This window comes from Aspergillus wentii (assembly GCF_001890725.1).
Source record: "Aspergillus wentii DTO 134E9 unplaced genomic scaffold ASPWEscaffold_9, whole genome shotgun sequence".
Taxonomy (NCBI): domain Eukaryota; kingdom Fungi; phylum Ascomycota; class Eurotiomycetes; order Eurotiales; family Aspergillaceae; genus Aspergillus; species Aspergillus wentii.
Window position 1 is genome coordinate 65,435 of NW_024467840.1, and position 18,194 is coordinate 83,628.

Sequence of the window (18,194 nt, forward strand, 5' to 3'; positions counted from 1 at the left end):
GATGATGCCTGACAGGAGTTGCTGGTATGAAGCCATATTTAACTTGCTATAGACGGAGACAACGGCGATAAGCACAGCTTGATACGTTAATACCGTTAACACCGATGTTTACAAAGCAAGATAGATAGTTGGATGGATAGAAGGATTGACAGATTGATAGATGATGTTTCATTCAATGGCGTAAATGTGCGTTGTCAATCTTGGTGTCTGTATGACCTCATCTATACAGCCCTTGCGTCGTACGAGAGCAAATTAGGCTTCATTTTGATCCACCTGACCTACTATCAAGGTAGTAAAGCTATCTGTGATACACAAATATCTGTTGTTTCCATTCAACGCAATATTCGGTTTTCTATAGCGAATTATACTCGTTCTCGCGTTTTTCATGTCGACTACGTACACGCCTTGTGGAACTCCATGAATTCAACAATGTAGAAATAAACACCAGGGTATAAATATCCTATCTAATAGTCTCTATTCCTAGCATCATCATCATAATCATCAAAATGGCACTCCCATCTACCCCTCAGTGCACCAATGCCTTTTCCAACATCATTAATGGGAAACCTCGATCCAGCCCAATCATCCACAATGCCATCGACCCTTCGACAGGAAATCCCCTCTGGGATGTCCCAGTAGCTTCGAACGAGGATCTCGAAGATGCCGTGACATCTGCCCGTGAAGCCTTCAAATCATGGTCCACTACGCCCTGGGAAGAGCGTCAGGCGTGTTTGCTGGAGCTGCGAAGGGTCCTGCTCTCCTACAAGGAGGAAATGACCGAGTTGGTTATGACTGAAGTTGGGAGACCGGTTTGTCTCTTTCTATATGTTCTCTACTGCAACTGATGAGAACAGCAACAGTTTGCTGCTGCAGAGGTAGATTTGTCCGCTGACTTCTTGTTGTGTAACGGTATGTCTCATCAACCTTAATATAGACACAGCTAACAGATCAGCACAACAAAAACTCATCCCGGAGGTCATCCAAGAAGACACCAACCGCCTTCTAACCACCCACTACAAACCACGCGGTATCATCGCTGCCATCATTCCCTGGAACTTCCCTCTTCTGCAGGTCGTGGCCAAGATCGCCGCCGCCCTCGTCACAGGAAACTGCGCCATCGTCAAGCCGTCCCCATTTACGCCGTATTCCGCCTTGAAGCTGGCTGAGATGGCCGTTCCAGTCTTCCCTCCTGGTGTCTTTCAGGCCCTGAACGGAGACGAAACCACCGGTCCAGCAATGACAGCTCATCCGGGTATTGATAAAGTATCATTCAGCAGGTCGACAGCGACAGGGAAAAAGGTACTCGCATCCGCCAGCTCGACCTTGAAGGCATGCACCCTTGAACTCGGAGGAAACGATGCAGCAATCATCTATCCAGATGTGGTTATCAAACACACTGCAGGACAGGTCATCATCGGGTCCCTGTATAACAGCGGACAGTATTGTCTCGCTAGTAAACGGATTTACATCCACGAGGATATTTACACTGAGTTTGTGCAGGCACTTGTGGACGCAGTCCGTGAATGCAAAGTTGGTCCTGCAAAGGAAGATGTCATGCTGGGTCCGTTACAGAATGAAATGCAGTTCAATAAAGTCAAGGAGATCTGGGAAGACTGCAAGGATCATGGATATGCCTTTGCTCTCGAAGGTGGACCTCGTGCTGGTCCAGGGTATTTCTTCGATCCGGTCATCGTTGATAATCCCCCAGAGACTTCGAGGATTGCCACGGAAGAACAATTCGGTAAGATTGATCCAGTAAATATAGAACATGGCTAAGGAGATCAGGACCAATTCTCCCTGTTTTTACCTGGTCGGACGAAGAAGACCTCATCTCTCGAGTTAACAATTCGGACAACGGACTCGGTGGTTCGGTTTGGTCTACGGATATTCCAAAAGCACGAGGAATGGCTGGTCGCATTGAAGCTGGATCCGTATGGATCAACAGCTTCCCAAACCCTCTCCCACAGTGTCATCTCGTTGGTTGGAAGAGCAGTGGCGTCGGTGGCGAATGGGGTCTACAAGGCCTCAAGGCTTACTGCAATGTGCAAGTCCAACACGAGTATCGATGAGAAGATAAATGATCCAGAAAATTCAGATTGTATGATATTGTAACAAATTAAACCAAACAATGCTATGTCCAATGAAAATATTTACAAGCGCTATGTACTGATGCGGCCGTAATGGGCAGCAGAAGCAGATGGAGAATAGGCCATCAGGCTATCATAAATACCACTGCCGGTCGCGGTTAATGTCTGCCCTGACCTGCCCGCGTGTTTATTATGCCTCCTTCCGGCTATCTCACACTGACTCCGGTGTTCATCCAGAGTCAGTTGCAACTGAAAGCGGCGCGTGCCTCCATAAACCGGCCTTTCCTCCATAGAGCTCCAGCCCCATGGGGGAATCGCGGAGGGTATCATTCAATATTATTGTAGAACGTCTAAATAGTCATATATCGCAGACTCGTTCACTGTTCGCCTTCGGGCTTCTCTTCATCAGGTTGGGGGCCCATGTCCGGTCCGTTGTAGGTACCGTGGCCATGGGAGTAAGGGTGGTCGGCCGAGTCATCCTTAACGTCGAACCCGGGGCCCCATTCGTAGCGACGCCAGTTCTCCCGGAGCCACCATTCACTAACGTGGGCGGCATCCTGGATGAACTTAACAGCCACTTCGCCGTAGCTGGCACCCACCATCTCAGACAGAGTGTCGAGGTCGAATTCCATCACGTGGTGCAACTCGTACGGGTCGGTGCTGAGATCGGTGAATCGCCATTCGACATCGGGAAGAAGGGGAATGACAAGACGGTAAGGCTTTGCGGCGGATCGGACGGCGAGCCAAGTACCTCCAGTGTTCATAATAGTGAACTGCCACTCCTCTCTTCCATCCTGCTCTGCGATCAGAGGGCGGATCAGAGACTGACCCTCGTACAAAGGAAGGAGATCCTTGAGGGCCTTCAAGGAGTGGTCGTCCAAAGATCCAGACTCGATAAGCAAGTCAAGAATGGTAGGGAGAATCTGGATCGAAGTCACAGAGTTGTCGAGGTTGACTTGAGGGAGCTTAGGGTGAGAGAGAACCAAGGGGACGTGGAAGTTGCCGACATGGGGGTTGTCATAGGGGGTAACACCACCATCGTTGGGAAGAGAAACACCGCTTTGTTCCAGTTAGTCTAATGTCATAATGGTCAAGAGGGCAAGGAACTTACTGGTCACCAGTGAAGACAAGCAGGGTGTCATCCGCAATTCCAGTCTCTTGAAGGAGATCGAGAATCATGGCGATCCAGCGGTCCACAAATCCAATGGTGTTGAGGTAGTGGTTCAGGTTGTTGTTCAATCCGTACCAGGTCTGACCAATCATTTCTTCATACACCTGGCCCGGCATACCCCAAGGGTGGTGGGTGATACCGGTCAGATGGGTGATGAACATGCGCTCTTTCTGCGATTCGGCCTGCTTGATCGCATTTAGGACATACTCACGCAGCTCAGTGTCGGGGTAACCATAGTAGTTGACCTGCTCTCCCTTGAAGGTTCGGTTTGCACGGTCGACGTTCATCGATTCCTGGTTGATCGAGGTTTTGAAACCCAGGGCAGGCGTGAGCAGATTCTGGTTGTCATATCCCTCGGTCACGGACTGCATGAAAGTAGTATGCCACGGCCATGTAGTATAGTCCTCGGTCCTCTCAGGCTTGTTCGATCGACTATCAAGGGCGTCCATGATGTGCGGGAGGCAAGGCTGGTAGATGTGCTGCTTGTATTCACGGTTGAAGTCAGCAGCCAAGGGAACAACACCACACAAAGAGCCAGTAATACTCTTGAGGGTGTAAGTTCCAGAGGTGTGGGAGTTGTTGGCACTGATTCCGCCATATGGCTTGGGAGGGTCAAAGTATTCGAAACCAGATGGGCGTCCAGTCAAACGCTCCGCAGTACGGGTTAAGTTAGCCAAGCGCTCTTCAACCTCCTTGGGAATCTTGTCATTCTTGTACGAGGAGCGAATGCGGTCGAGGACGGCGGATTCGTTGCGGACAGGGAAAACATCCTGTCGGGTACTTTCCAGCTTGAGGAAAATGATGTGCTTGATGTTGACATTGCCTCCCTTCAAGGCATCACGCAGAGGCTCGAGGACTTGTTGGTCGAGGTTGGAAATGCGCAGCGGGTCATTTTCGGGGTTGTAGTGGACACGGTCCTTGGCATGCCAGTCCAAAAAGCCAGCGAGGTTCTTGTTCGGCAGCCAGCTGAAAGGCTGTGGCTTATCGAGAGCGGTGTGGTTGCCGAGCCATTCGTATCCACCGTCCTCACTGTGGGCGAAAAGTCCGGCTTTGCCAGATTTCAACGAAAATGGAGTGATGATAAGAGTCTTGGAAAGGAACCAGTACGACGGGTCGGGCGGACGGGCGATGCGGAGGATGATGATGAACAGGGTGGGAACAAGGATCAAGAAACGCTTCAACAGCGACCGACCGGTTTCTTTGGCGGCGGGCTTAGGGGAAACCAGTAGCATATCCGAAGCACCACCATCATCGCTCTTGTCATCGTCGTAGTCGTCACGTGCAACCTGTTCGTAGACCTCGGGGTCGGGAAGGGGCTTCCGCTTGCGGAGACAGCAGCAGACGGCAGCAATGGAGGAGCTCCAGATCTGCAACACAGCACCAGCAGCATTGTACAAGTGGGGAGTGGCGAACCACGAGATAACCAGGAACAGAGCATCGACGATTATAAATCCGGTCAAACCGGTGAGCAGGGTTCGGATGGCGGCGGAATCGGCGTGGAAGGTGTTGGCCTGTTTCCAGTGAATTTCGGCACCCGTAACAACGTAGAAGGAAGTGTTGGCGGCTGCCATCGAGGAGATGATCAAACTAGAGAGAAATGAGATATTAGTGACTGCTAATTGAGCTGATTGGGATGGGTTGTTGACGAACGTACCCCATAAGCACAACCACCACGCACGATGCGATGCTCGCCCATTTTTGCTTGAAGCTGCGGGTCAAACCTCGCACGATGAAGATGGCCACGGCATCCTGGAAAAAGAAGGTAGGACCCCAGAGAAGCAATCGCCGGACTGGGAGAGAGTTGAGATGGGAGTAGATGTGGAGGAGCTTTGCGGTGATGATGGAGATGAAGATGAGGGAGAACCAGTATCTGCGGGAAGCGCCCCAGAGCACGTCGAAGTACTGGCTGGGCGATTTGACGACACGGCCAGCCGCCTGGGCGCAGGCGTGAAGTCTACCGGCGAGCCTCATGGCCGGAGACAGTGATGGTTAATGAATTGTATTCCCAAGTATGTTCCACCCTCAAAAAAAAGAAAAAAAAGATCACGTTGAGAGGCAAGGGAGACAGACAACACCCCACGGACCTCGAGCACGCGACACCAAGTCAAATCATAGGACGAGGCAGATCTTCAGAGGGGAAGAGATCGAAGGGAAGGAAGATCAGATAGATGGGAGAGGAGGGCAGGAGAGGGGGAAGGCGAGAAATAAGAAGCAGACAGCGGTTCATGGCCGACAGGATGAGACGGTGCAAGCAGAGATTCCAATGAGGCTCCACCCGAAACAAGCCAAGCGTCAGGGTCTCACTGGCATCGCAGCCCCCGATCGGGAATGGCGCCATGTCAGCTCGTCTGTCTTCTTTTTCTTCTTTTCTTCTTTTCCATCTTTTCCATCTTTCCCACTCTTTTCCTTCGTCCTGACAGGCTGGTGATGACCTCACGCCGGAAAAGAGGGGCGTCGATCCAGGGTTTGCTACGGAGTCGGAGTCTGAGTACTACATACGACTCTACTCCCCAACCAGTTACGATATCACGCTGGCCAGTACAACAGTACGGGGTAGACCTGATAGCATTTAGGGTAATTCCGAAAACTGCCGTCAACAATAATCAGCAAATAGTCGCCCGACAGTGAGACAGTAGGCACGCGACCAAAATAGACCCCCATCCATGCCGAGGCTCGATCGGCGGCAAACCACCGGCCCTATGCCCAATCAGGCAGCCTTACGGGCCCGCCAAGACTACAGCCACCAGTAGGAGCGCTCCTTGGAGCAATGGCCCCAATAAACGCCCCCCCGGTGGGTCGCCCCCCAATCAGGGACTGCCTCGTCAGGTGTGCACTTTCCTTTCCTGGCGTAGGCCAATCCTACCCCTTTAAATTCCCTCAAATCTGGGTTATTCTTGGGCGCCAAGACGTTCCATGGCCACGATGAGTCCGCCTTGTCTCACTCTCACCTTGACGCCAAGCATCCCAACTCTGCTCTCCAACTGTCCGGGGTAGAGTTTGGGCTGCCACTGCGCCCTTTCGCGCTGTTGCTGCCGCCAGGATTCCGCTCCTATTTCTATAACGAACATCTGAAAGCCAGCATGGCGTCTTGGCAGCCTGCTTCAGCCCTAGGGAGATAGGAGTTTCAGCCCGTCGCACCAATTACACGTGCCGAAGGCGTGATCAAAGCCACGCCATCCCATGCAGATTCTTACTTCCAGTTTTCTTTCTCTTTGACTTTTCGCATCTCAAGGTGTGGCAGTGGTGTTGCATCCATCCTATCAATGACGCCCGCTTAACGCTTCAGCCCAGTGCCACGAGTCAGTTCCAAGGATTATCCGCGAGTCGATCCTTGGTCGCTGACTTTTCGGGGCCAAAGGCTTCATTCTCAACTGCCGTACCTGATCCTGTGGCCACCGCTTTTTATCGTTATGGCTGTGTAGACCCTGATCAGCATTTAGATTTTAGACCTGTTATCTCTGGCTTTTTTCGTTTTTGGAGGTTGGAAATAGAATATCGCAGCCTGTTCACCCCGCATTTCGAGACTGTGGCATTAGTAATACGTCATCCGGAGTCGCCGGGATTTTACCCTGTCAGGGCGAGTTTCCTGTTCCGTGGATGCTGAATCAATGTTTCATTCATGGAAATAGAGCACGAGACAGGTATCCAAATCAAGCTTATTTACAGCTGTGGAGTGTATCGAGTTGATGATCTGCTCGACTGAAGAAATCAATACCACTCTACAGTTGACAGAATAGTGAATCGTACATTTCATCATTTCCAGTGGCCTGTCATCCAATGCATACACAGTCAGCAGTTAATGCTGGTACCTAGTTAATGCTTCTTGGCTTCCCGTAAGCAGAATATATATATCCGACACAGCCGCCCAAAGCCACATCAAAAGCAAGTCACGTCTACAATAAATCAGGATGACAGAATTGCAACAACGCAAATCAAGAAATCCAATCATCATCCTGGTTTGTCAGTCCACTAAATAAGCCACCCTTTGATGCAACCGCATTTCCGGTCGTCAGTACCCTGTTCTCCGCATTCCGTAGCGTACCACCGGATCTAGATTCTTTCACTCGAGAATTCAACGGTCTAGTCGTCCCATTTGAAAAATTAAAATATATCATATCATCATACAATGATTGACTATGACCAGTCGACCTGTATGACCAAGAAGGAACTGTAGACGACATAATGGACAGCTCAACTCCGTAATCGCTTGGCAACATAGCCTCGTATCCGGCAACCGGAAACAGTAAGACCGCACGAGACTAGCTGTGCTGGGCTGAATACCAAGACTCACGGCGGTTCAAATACATAAGCGAAGGTCAGCCTTATGCCTATCATCTAATCGGACATTTTATGCCTGGGGCATCAAACATCATAACAAAAATAAGGCATGGATATGATAGATTTGGTTGAGTGAGTCATGTGTTGTGATGATTATATTATAAAATATGAGTAAATAGTATAAGTCCAAGCCAAGTAACCCCTTTTAAGCCAAACTCTTTTCATAATTCAATTCGAGTTCCTGGAACTCTCTCCCTGAAGGTTTCAACCTACCACTCTTCCACACAGGGCCGTTAGTTCCTGGCCAATCAATATGATCGTATAAATATGCAGCATGTCTTCATCATGATGCTCTTATTTTGCTTTATTTTTGTTCAAAGGTGTGGACTCTGTTGGTTCTTAAATGTTTCAGCACTATTTTGATCAAGGGATAGAATCGGGAAAGTAATTCCGTATACAATCAAACATCACCTCTAAAAACCATTTAAGGGGTTTTGTTGATATTTAATTCATGATAAAAGTATTTTATTCTGACTTGCACTGGAAATCCCATTGCCAGCTGCCAGTTCTACACTGGCTGTATGCGGAGAGAGAGATAGATATATATATATCATCAACCCACCACTGCCGATGATTAAACCATTCTGGGGTGTATTATTATATTATGATACATGCAGAGACAATTCATGGCTTTTGCATAGTGCAGATGCCATCCTAACATAGCAGAACAGATGTAACACTCTATGTTTATATCTAGACTGCCCTTTTCGGCATGTTCAGTCAAGGAGATATCGGAGGTATCAAATACTAGATACATCATACGCAATGTGTTAAATAGGAAGGTACAGCGATCTACCTCCAGAAAGTCCGTCTATGATGAAATGGATATATGTTCATCCATGGCATTCGTAAAAGTATCCCCCATATGGCATGTTCTACATCGATTTCTCAACCTGGGGATGTGGAATCTGGGGTAGACTCCGGGATATCACCATCATTAAACACAGTATACCAATGCTATCATGATACTATCTAGATATATCAACCAACCACTCTATCTCCTATCTCATACATACAATGGCATATGAAACAGTATCAAACAGTATCACCCTGTAGCCCCTCAGTAGTTTTCGTAGGCTAGATGCTACTCGCTTGGTGTTTCCTGCTACGATACTGATTGTCATTCGTTTAACTAATTATTAGGTCCACAATGGCAGCAGATGAAGTCGCAATTACCTGTTCTCCCCGCATCTCGGTGTTGCATTGAAAATGTTGCTCTTTTTTCGCTTTTTGCCAATTGGGATCAATACTCAATCATTGAAGTATAGCACACGACATGCGCACCCAAAATGTTGATATCACTCCCCCCACAGTGGAAGACCAGAGAAATCCTGCGATTATAGACCAAAGCTACCTCGATATGGACACAAAGAAAAATGAAGTCGCACCTGACCCACACCAGGATGCTTTTGTAAATGAAGAATTCGCAGAGATCAAGTACAAAGTCCTAAAGTGGTGGTATGAGGCAATAGATTCTTAATTTTCAATTGCTAACTCCCCAGGCAATGTGGCCTACTTATGGTTGCCGAAACCGTCTCTCTAGGTGTTCTTTCTCTACCAGCTGCCGTTGCAGGACTTGGACTGGTCCCGGCTCTCATTGTTCTGATCGGACTGGGTGTTCTCGCTTCGTATACAGGATACGTGATTGGACAGTTTGAATGGCGATATCCTCATATTTCCAACGCGGCCGATGCTGGAGAAGTCATCATGGGACGGTTCGGACGGGGGTTGCTGTCAATGGGCCAAATACTATTTCTCGTCTTTAGCATGGCCAGCCATCTTTTGACCTTCAGAATGGTCATGAACACCATGACATGGAACATGTTCAATGATATTTTCGATTGTTGGTATGGTCGTCTCGTGTGTTGTGTTCTGCCTCGAGCTGTAGATAGGATGTCGTGGCTGTCTATTGATTGTAAGTGGGCCTTCCTAGATTGACTTGTGTGACAATTGTAGCCTTTGTCAGTATTCTCGCTGCTGTTTTGGTCACAATGATTGGTGTTGTTGTCCAGAACCCAGGGGTTGCAGCAAAAGCCACGGTCGATGTGGATTTGATCATTGGCTTACTTCGATATCCAATACTGTATTTTCATATGGTGGGTCAGTGCGATATAACATGAACCGCACTGACAGAGTGCAGTAAGCCATAACACCTTTTTCACGATGATCTCCGAATTGGAAGACCCGAGAGACTTTCCTAAAGCACTTGCTCTGCTGCAGTGCATCGATGCGTCTATCTGTCATTGCTGCTATGCTGGTGCCGATGTTGCGTCTCCAGCACCAGGACCAGCCAGCCCATTGATTTCCAAAATTACATGTGGCATTGCTTTACGAACTGTAAGTGTTCAGCCTAAGATAGAAGGAAGAAGCTCACGAATAGATCATCGGCGCCGGTGTCATCAACGGCCATGTGGCATTCAAGCGAGCGTATCTCCGTATCTTTGCCGGCACAGATCGAATGCACAATCGAGACTGGGCGGCCGTGAGTTCGTGGATTGGAATTGGCCTGGGACTGTGGATTGTTGCCTGGATTATTGCATCGGCCATTCCAGTGTTTAACAATCTGCTGAGTTTGGTGGTAGGCTATCGTCCCAACTGGAGGACAAACTGACAAGATAGGCTGCCCTCTTTGCCAGCTGGTTCACCTTTGGTCTTCTTGACATGTTCTGGATGTTCATGAATAAGGATACATGGCTTTCATCCGGGGAAGGGGACTGTTGCGCCTGCCCCATTGACGTATCGATATAGGGCAAGATAGAGAGCGATAGCTTCGACGTAGTTCATCGTGGTGGAGTTTGGGACAAAGCCTACATTCAAATTATCCATCTATTGTCCGTATTTATAAAGGTGTAACATACTCTCTGCGTGTAGGCCGTAGCATTCGAGTAGGCAGTAATACATGTGAATGACTTGATTGAGATTGGGGATCTTCTGCATCTGGCTGACAACATCCTGGAGAGTCCCCTGTAGATTGGTGCCTGAGTATAGCTCGATTCTCGGGTCTGCTGACAGTCTGCTGGATTCAAGTGATAGAGGATGATTGATGAGGGCGATTATTTGTGAGAAAGTTGTTGGAGAAGGGTAGGAGCGGAGACTGTTGGTGAGTGCCCATCTGGAGATGCCACTGGCACCGAAGATGAGGGCGACGTTGGAAGCCATGAAGATGTAGATGATAGATGATAGATGCTCGAGTCAGTTTGAATTGGGAACAAGTCCCAAAGATTATATGCGACCGCTTTTACTACGCCATTGTTCTACATTAATAATGTGTTTTATGAAATAGAAAGAAGATCTTAATTCCGAGTGTGTTAGTGCTCACAGCCTTACATAGTAGTCCACAAGGTGGGGGTATGCCAGATGGCACATAATGGCAAAGTCTTTAGCTAATCTACACCACTGCAATGTTGGATATAGATCATGCCACATGTCCAGGTAGCTTGCATAACCTGTCAGAGCTGTCAGATCGAAAGATACAGACAGGATGAGAATGTATGCGACATGTAAAAATGGCAAGTATAACTTCATGTGATCTGCTCTACCAAATAAACTATCATCGTACGACTGCCAGCTCACTCCTGACTGGGCTATTACCATCCCCTCCTTTCTTGACTCTATCTGCCCATTCCAACTGCACTTCCGGGCCGAAAAGAAGAGAATAACTGGATCCCCCAAAGTGGAACATGCCAATCTCATCTCCCTTGGAAACATGCTGCCCTACATGAACTTGGAAATCACACGTAGACACCTCTGCCATCCCCACAAAGACCACACAAACAAGGCCGATATCAGGGTTATCCGCTTGGATAAAGAGTAGTCCTCTCGTGGCCACTTCGCATAGATATGCCTGCGAGGAGACCAGTGCCGAATGACCATCACCGTAGCCTTCATACGGTGCTTTGGCGTAGTATGTCCCCGGCACGATGGTAGCACGAACTACCGTCCCACTCACCGGACTATGCCAGCGATGGTAGCTGACCGTGCTCAGATACGCCTGGTAGATGGTTCCTCCCACGAAATGGTCCGTGAGGGGATCGTGTGCCAGCAGATCAACGAGCGAATATGGCTGATGTTTCACCCAGAATCGATCACGGAGGGCAACCTTATCTGCAATCTGATATGTTTCCGACTCGCACGCATTCACGATAACATCATCTGAGCCAGGCGATGCAACCGGACGGACATCCTCGCGGAATCGACGGGTGAAAAATTCATCCCAGCAGGTGAAGCCAAAATGAGACTGTGATGGGTCACACACGAATAGTTCGGTGAAACTGCGTTTGTGTCCATCGCAGTTGGCGACATCCTCCATGGCTTGGAGGGCAGTTGGTGATAACCAGCCAGATGGGTCTGTGGTGAGGACATTTGTTGAATCTTCGTTTGCTAGAAGTTGAGCCCATGCGTTCAAGACCTTTTTCAACTGCTGATTGAAACCGTCGTGGATGAACAACGCTCTTCCGGCTGGAGTCGCCATGGCCCAGTTGAGGGCGGCCAGAATCGGAAATCCAACATATCCAGCGTCGTATTCAGATGGATCCCATCGAGGAGCGTTTTGGATAACGTGGTTTAGTAATTGCAGGAAGTGAGTGTAATGGCGGATTTGGGGATGGCCGAGAGGGTCGTGTCTGTATTTCGTCGGGACTTCCTCAAAGGTGGCACAGCATAGTTGGAAGAGGTTAGAGTCAGACTCGATCAAGTCTTTGAATTCTTCTATCACTGGAGATAATGGTGTTGGGTTATTTTTTATGTAGGTTGAGAGAGAAGTGGAGTGGTTCTGCAGTATATTGCTATCGTGAGGCCTCAACAATGCATCTAAACGTGTCATTTTGTATAGTTTGATCAACAGAGATGGAGCAGGAGAGGTATTTATATTCATGTAAACTAGTCTAAGTAGAAGATCGGCATGTTTAACTTCAATATCACGCCTTGCTGGTGATGGACCAGATGATTGGTCCATGTGCCAAATAGCGGTCAAAGATATTCACATCGAACATATCGAATATATCCACTAATCATCACAGCTTCGAACGCTTCAAGTAGTATCCAGCTATCGCAGCAACACCCAATGCCCCCAGCAGTAACGAAGTATTGCTCAACACCGTCTCCTCTCGAACACGCCCGATGTTCGTCGTCTTCTTTCTCTGAATATCCTCCCTTCCACTCCCCTCTACAGTATAGTCTGTCCACTTCACTTTGGCCAGCTCAGTCTGATAGTCCACCACAGTCCCCGGCCAGTTGTTGGTGATTTTGCCATTCGCCTGCTTGTACCAACTGTTGCAGTTGGGATCGGCAAAGCTACTCTGAGCCAATGCAAGCTGGATGCGGTCATTGAACTCGTGCATTGCGTCTGGTGTTGGACAGAATGCAAGGGATTTACCATTCCGGCGTGCTCTTAGAACCTCACCGACGATGGTATTGAGATATCGTGACTGTGCTTCGATCATGAGGATGATCGAGTTGTGACCTATGCTGTCAGCGTGATTGATATAGCAATGTGTGGTACTCACCAAGATTCGTATTTGGGCCGTAGAACATGCCAAAATTAGGCAGATCCTCGACCGTCACTCCTTGGTATGCCGTGGCACCGTCTTGCCAAATGTCAGATAATGCACGGCCGTTGCGACCATACACCTTGATGGGATGCATGAATTCAACTGTTCTAAATCCAGTCGCCAGGATGATGCAGTCGTATTCCTGCACTTCATCATCCTCGGTTTCGATTCCCCTGGGGGTTATCTGGGCAATTCGTCTCGTTTCCAAGTCGACATTCTCCTGGTTCAGTGCTGGGTAGTAATCATCCGATATGATGAGTCTCTTACACCCAGGCGCGTAGTTTGGAGTCAGGCTCTCCCACAAGTTTGGTTTATCCTTGATCTGAATCTTCATCATTGTCGCACTAGCCTGACGGACTATATTGGCAAACGACGAGTTGCTATCTGCTATGACATCGTGGAAAGATTCACGAAAGTCCATCTGCAGTCCGCGTTTCCGCCATCTGAGCGGTGGAACATACTTGAGCAAAGTCTGTTGCAACGACGAAACAGGTCTATCAAGACGAGGAATCACCCAGTTGGGACTTCGCTGGTAGACGGCCAGATGGGAGACTGCCTTTGCGACTTCGGGGACGATCTGAGCGGCGGTGGCACCTGCATTGTTAGGTTTGAATTGAAGATATTATCAGAGATGGATTACCATTGCCAATAATAGCCACTCTCTTCCCAGCCATATCATAACTCCAATCCCATCTTGCAGAGTGCATGAGCTTCCCCTCAAAGTCGTCCAATCCAGGCATATCCGGGAATCGAGGCTCATTCAACTGTCCGACGGCAGAAGCCAGAAAGTCGCACTCGATGGTGTATGAATCGATGTATTCTCTGTCTTTCACACCGGTCACGTTGACGCTGACTTTCCATTTGCTGTTCTCGTCATCCCATCGAGCCTCTTCGACAGCCGAGTTGAATCGGATGTGTTTGTATAGACCGTATTTCTCGGCGATGTTGATGAGATATGCCTATCTAGTTAGACAGTATTGATGCTTTTGGATGGACAGAACATACCAGAAGCTCTTCCTGTCCAGGATATTCTCTCGACCAGTGCGGATTCTGCTCAAACGAGTAACTATACAAAGCACTCAAGACTGTTTGGTCAGCCATCCATCTCCTCTGGTGTATGGATGTCTTACCATCACAGCAGCATCCTGGATATTTATTATCATTCCACGTCCCTCCAACGCCGCTGCTCTTCTCCAGAATCACAAAATCACGACAGTGATTCCGCTTGATCAAGTCAATGGCCATGCATATTCCTGCTGCTGTTAGAGGTGTTTCCTACATTTATACGAAACATACCTGAAAATCCCGCCCCGATAATCACCACCGGTGCACTGGTAAACTTTTCGTTGGCCATTTTGATGATGAATAGAATATGGGATGGAATTCGATGGCAGACAGTCAACAAAAGTGATTCCTTCCCCGCACCGATCGTCGGTTGCCTCGGGTGAGCGACAACCTGTATAGCTAGCTCCACTTGGCTTGTCTTTCTTCACCGGCTATTGCGGCCGAGGTTAAATTAACGAACTTTGGATGGACGTATGAATAGTATAAGAACATTGCATGCTAATCTATTTGACGGTAGCTATATGTCGATAAATAGGATTAGAGACATCCCCTATATTTATCCTTCTCACCACATGTCAAAACCGCGATATGATATGTCAGTCATGGTGATAGTTGCTCCGATGTCACTTCTAATAATAGCATTATCTACACAATGGTGTTATGTCCCTTGTCACAGCATAGTCGATGCATAAAAAGGCTATCAAAAGTACGACATTAGAAATCATGAATTATCTTCCAACGCGTAACACATATCCTTCAGCCAGCAGAACATCGTCCGTGATGATGGCACACGGATTATACTCGAACAGCATTTGGACCAACAAATGCCGCGGCCATGCTCCCTCGACAGCCATTTGAATCAATGCGGGCATCACCAAGAGATGATCTACATCGTTCAATAAAAGCTGAATGACCTCCGACCCTTGCGATTAACCTGTATCAGCATGTCAATAAGCTCATCGCCATATCGCTGATCCCAACCATGGGAATCGATGATCTCTGGAGTTATTGGACAGATCTGCGTACGGCTCTGCCGCTGTCTCATATGCTTTGGCTGCGTGGCATTCATCAGCACCTTGGCTGCGCCCAGCATGTCGGACTCGATGATCGAGATTGGCTCTCTAGATCGCAGAACCTTAATCATTCGAGGACCCGGTGGCTTTCGGGAGATGGCAGCTGCCAGATTATTTTCATACAATACACGATAAACAGATATTAAGTTCATGGACAAGAAGTAATAATAAAGATCATGGGCTGAAGCGGGGTACTATCCAGTCACGTGGCGTGTGATCCCCGTAATAGAGATGATCTTATCCATAGACTTTCACCGTTTCACCTTCTTTCTAGCAACTCTTGCAAAACCCAGAATGACCGGCCGAGGACTTTTAAACTAGGCGGAAGCCCGCCCGATCACTCCTCCCGACCCCAGCCTTGCGACAAGGCCAGTCCCTGAGACGAGAAATTACGCCTTCCGATCATTTGGCCCAGCCGCTACCAGCGATGCCCAAGTGACACAGTCTGTACATGAGCTGGAGCATCAAGCAGACCGTTCAACTTATACTGGGAACATAGATTTTTACAGCCCCACAATGGACGCCATTCTTAGGCTTTTGACAGAAACTGAACAATGGCAATCTACCGAAAATGATCCTACTTGGGGTTACTATGTCTTTGTCACAGCATACTCTGATAACGCACAGAATAAATTGTCACAGGCAATAGCTAACTGGATTTAGGTGTGTCACAGCGTACTCTGACAATGCACGGAACAAATTGTCTCAGGCAATGGCTAACTGGGTCAAGGTGGTTGAGAAGAGCCTAACCATTGAAACATTCCCTATCTACTCCACTGAAGCTCTTCGTCGTTTCAAATTCAATGTTATCCAGGACCAGGATGCTCTGGATGGTGCACCTGTAGATCGAGTACGCGGTGAATTTCATGCACAGATCAAGGGGTTACGCTTGCGCGAAAAGAATGGTGATGATGAAGATCAAGATGATCCCACTGGAATATCTGCTTTTCTACCGCCTGCACGGAACCTGGCATGTTTTCTACTTGATGAGGCTGCCATTAATATCCTAGCTGATATTAGCAATATTCCAGATGACCTTCTAGAGTTTCTGCGGATTTTTAAAAATAAGACCATAACGATTGTGGATGGCTTCTGGGATCGATTGAGACAGAAGAACCAGGAGAGCTATCGCGGAGTTGGCCAGCTGGATATATCAGGGTTGGTGGAGTTCTATACTGAAGTGATGATTCGTGCAAATGCTGGTGCCATGGCGGATCTTCATCCTATTAACGACTGAATGGGACTATTGCGGAAATGAATCTCATGTGCATTTGTCTTAGAAATGCTTCAGCAGTGTTTCAAGCAGTGTTGTAATGACTTGTCTATGTTGGAAATCAACAACTCGAAGGGTGATGTAGAAGTTACCCTAAACCCCAAAATCACGATGGAGATCAAGTTCGACCAGTGAAGCTTAACGGCGATCAATAAATGAGAAAGAAGTGACATCCAGGCTCGCAAGAGTAGTGATTCTGGGGTTGGTTATCTATTCAACATCTTCTCTCCTAATAAGGTTACTTATGGTATAAGTGGCGTGGATCTTTTAATTAATTTATTTTATTACTCTCTAATAGATTTTAGTGATGGAAAGAATGCAGGATAGGATGGACTCATCAGTCTAGGAGAATTAATTAGTGACTAACCAGGAAAAAGTCCGCCTACATAAGCTAGAAATATGAAGACTGGCTAGATTCTAGCCTACTAGGACCGCGTCGCTCTACAGAGAATGTTCAAATTAGATATCCTTACCTGCCTAGGTAAAGAGGATGATAATAAAATGCCCTATTATAATAATATTGATTTATGCAAAGCTAGAGTTATTATAAGTAAGAATTATAAAACTGAGCTGGCTAGTGGCACCATAGACATAGATTAAGTTAATAAAATCATGATCTAGTCAGTTTCACAGGGGGTGTTTGACCCCTATATAGGTTAGACTGCTTAGGGGAAGATACTAGTTATATATATAGATAGTCCTATGAAAACCTTATATACCTATCCCAGTCAGATTAGAGTAAAGATGATTGGAACTATAATATTTATTAGATTTCACAAACTAGAATAATTACATAGGTGGAACTATAAGCAGAAATGTCCTTCCCTAGACTGGTACTAATAGTCAGGACTATGTTAGTAAGTAGTCTGATGCCAAGCAGGAAAGTTGATAGAGTCTGACCAAACCTTCCAGCTAAACACATCATGGAGCTGTGAACATTAAAGCTATTCTTCAATGATGTCGCTGCAAACAAATTGCCTAACGGATTAAACTCAGGTTTTGATCAGATCTACTGTAACTTCATAAAAAGCTTGATCATACACTCACTGAATAATCCCCTAACGACGCTAGGAAGCACAACTAATATTGATGTCCCTATAGTCTGCCTGATGCAGCTCCATGGCTCAGATGAGAACTGGAAGCATTTTATTCATTTAGAGAAACATATAAATTCATTTAAGGAAAGGATAAGTATATGTACAGAGCCCCAGAACTATATTAGCAGCTGACAGATGCTCTATAGCTTTAGGAAGGGAACAACCCAGTAGAACTAAGAGTGTAAATGCGTGTGAATAGTGATTGCAGTTAGTGGAATAAAGGACTTGTTAGCATTCGCACGGTCATCAATGACTATTCTTACCTTAACATTAATAATATCCATGATAATCTAGTCATGACCACTAATAATATCAAGGACGAGCTGAAGCTCGATGACAAGGCTTGGGTTAACACGCCTAAAAGGGACGATTGTCCACAGGCATAGCGGAATATTGGAGTAAATGGATTAAAGGCCACTTAAGGCGTATACGGAGAGAGGGAAGTGTTTTTGTCGCCCTCTGCATCCATGAAATGCAGATAACTTGGTCAACTGCTGATCCTAATGACCAGCTAATATAATACGTTCTGGGTGCAGACTCA

The 18,194-nt window shown here is 47.4% G+C and overlaps 3 protein-coding genes across 3 annotated transcripts; 2 read left to right on the top strand and 1 right to left on the bottom strand.

Annotated features, from left to right (window-relative positions):
- Window positions 1–506: 506 nt before the first annotated feature.
- Window positions 507–2,422, top strand: ASPWEDRAFT_747785 (aldehyde dehydrogenase family protein; the record flags this gene model as incomplete). Its single annotated transcript, XM_040839517.1, has 4 exons — window positions 507–809; window positions 855–909; window positions 941–1,741; window positions 1,786–2,422. The coding sequence occupies 4 exons, from the start codon at window positions 507–509 to the stop codon at window positions 2,067–2,069; spliced, it is 1,443 nt and encodes a 480-aa protein (XP_040683762.1). The 3' UTR covers window positions 2,070–2,422.
- Window positions 2,317–14,707, bottom strand: ASPWEDRAFT_62785 (uncharacterized protein; the record flags this gene model as incomplete). The annotated part of the gene is made up of 10 exons (XM_040838671.1): window positions 14,442–14,707; window positions 14,276–14,398; window positions 14,151–14,230; window positions 13,786–14,104; window positions 13,101–13,739; window positions 12,693–13,057; window positions 4,937–5,193; window positions 3,199–4,845; window positions 2,580–3,146; window positions 2,317–2,437 (listed from the first exon to the last, which is right to left on the bottom strand). The coding sequence occupies exons 1-10, from the start codon at window positions 14,497–14,499 to the stop codon at window positions 2,317–2,319; spliced, it is 4,176 nt and encodes a 1,391-aa protein (XP_040683763.1). The 5' UTR covers window positions 14,500–14,707.
- Window positions 14,708–15,564: 857 nt separating this feature from the next.
- ASPWEDRAFT_45676 (uncharacterized protein) lies at window positions 15,565–16,543 on the top strand. The gene has a single exon (XM_040836594.1). It carries the CDS (start codon window positions 15,996–15,998, stop codon window positions 16,518–16,520), a length of 525 nt encoding a protein of 174 aa, XP_040683764.1. The 5' UTR covers window positions 15,565–15,995; the 3' UTR covers window positions 16,521–16,543.
- Window positions 16,544–18,194: the final 1,651 nt, after the last annotated feature.

Coding starts and splice junctions, on each gene's coding strand:
- ASPWEDRAFT_45676 (XM_040836594.1), top strand. CDS start 15,996: ATGGCTAACTGGGTCAAGGTGGTTGAGAAGAGCCTAACCATTGAAACA.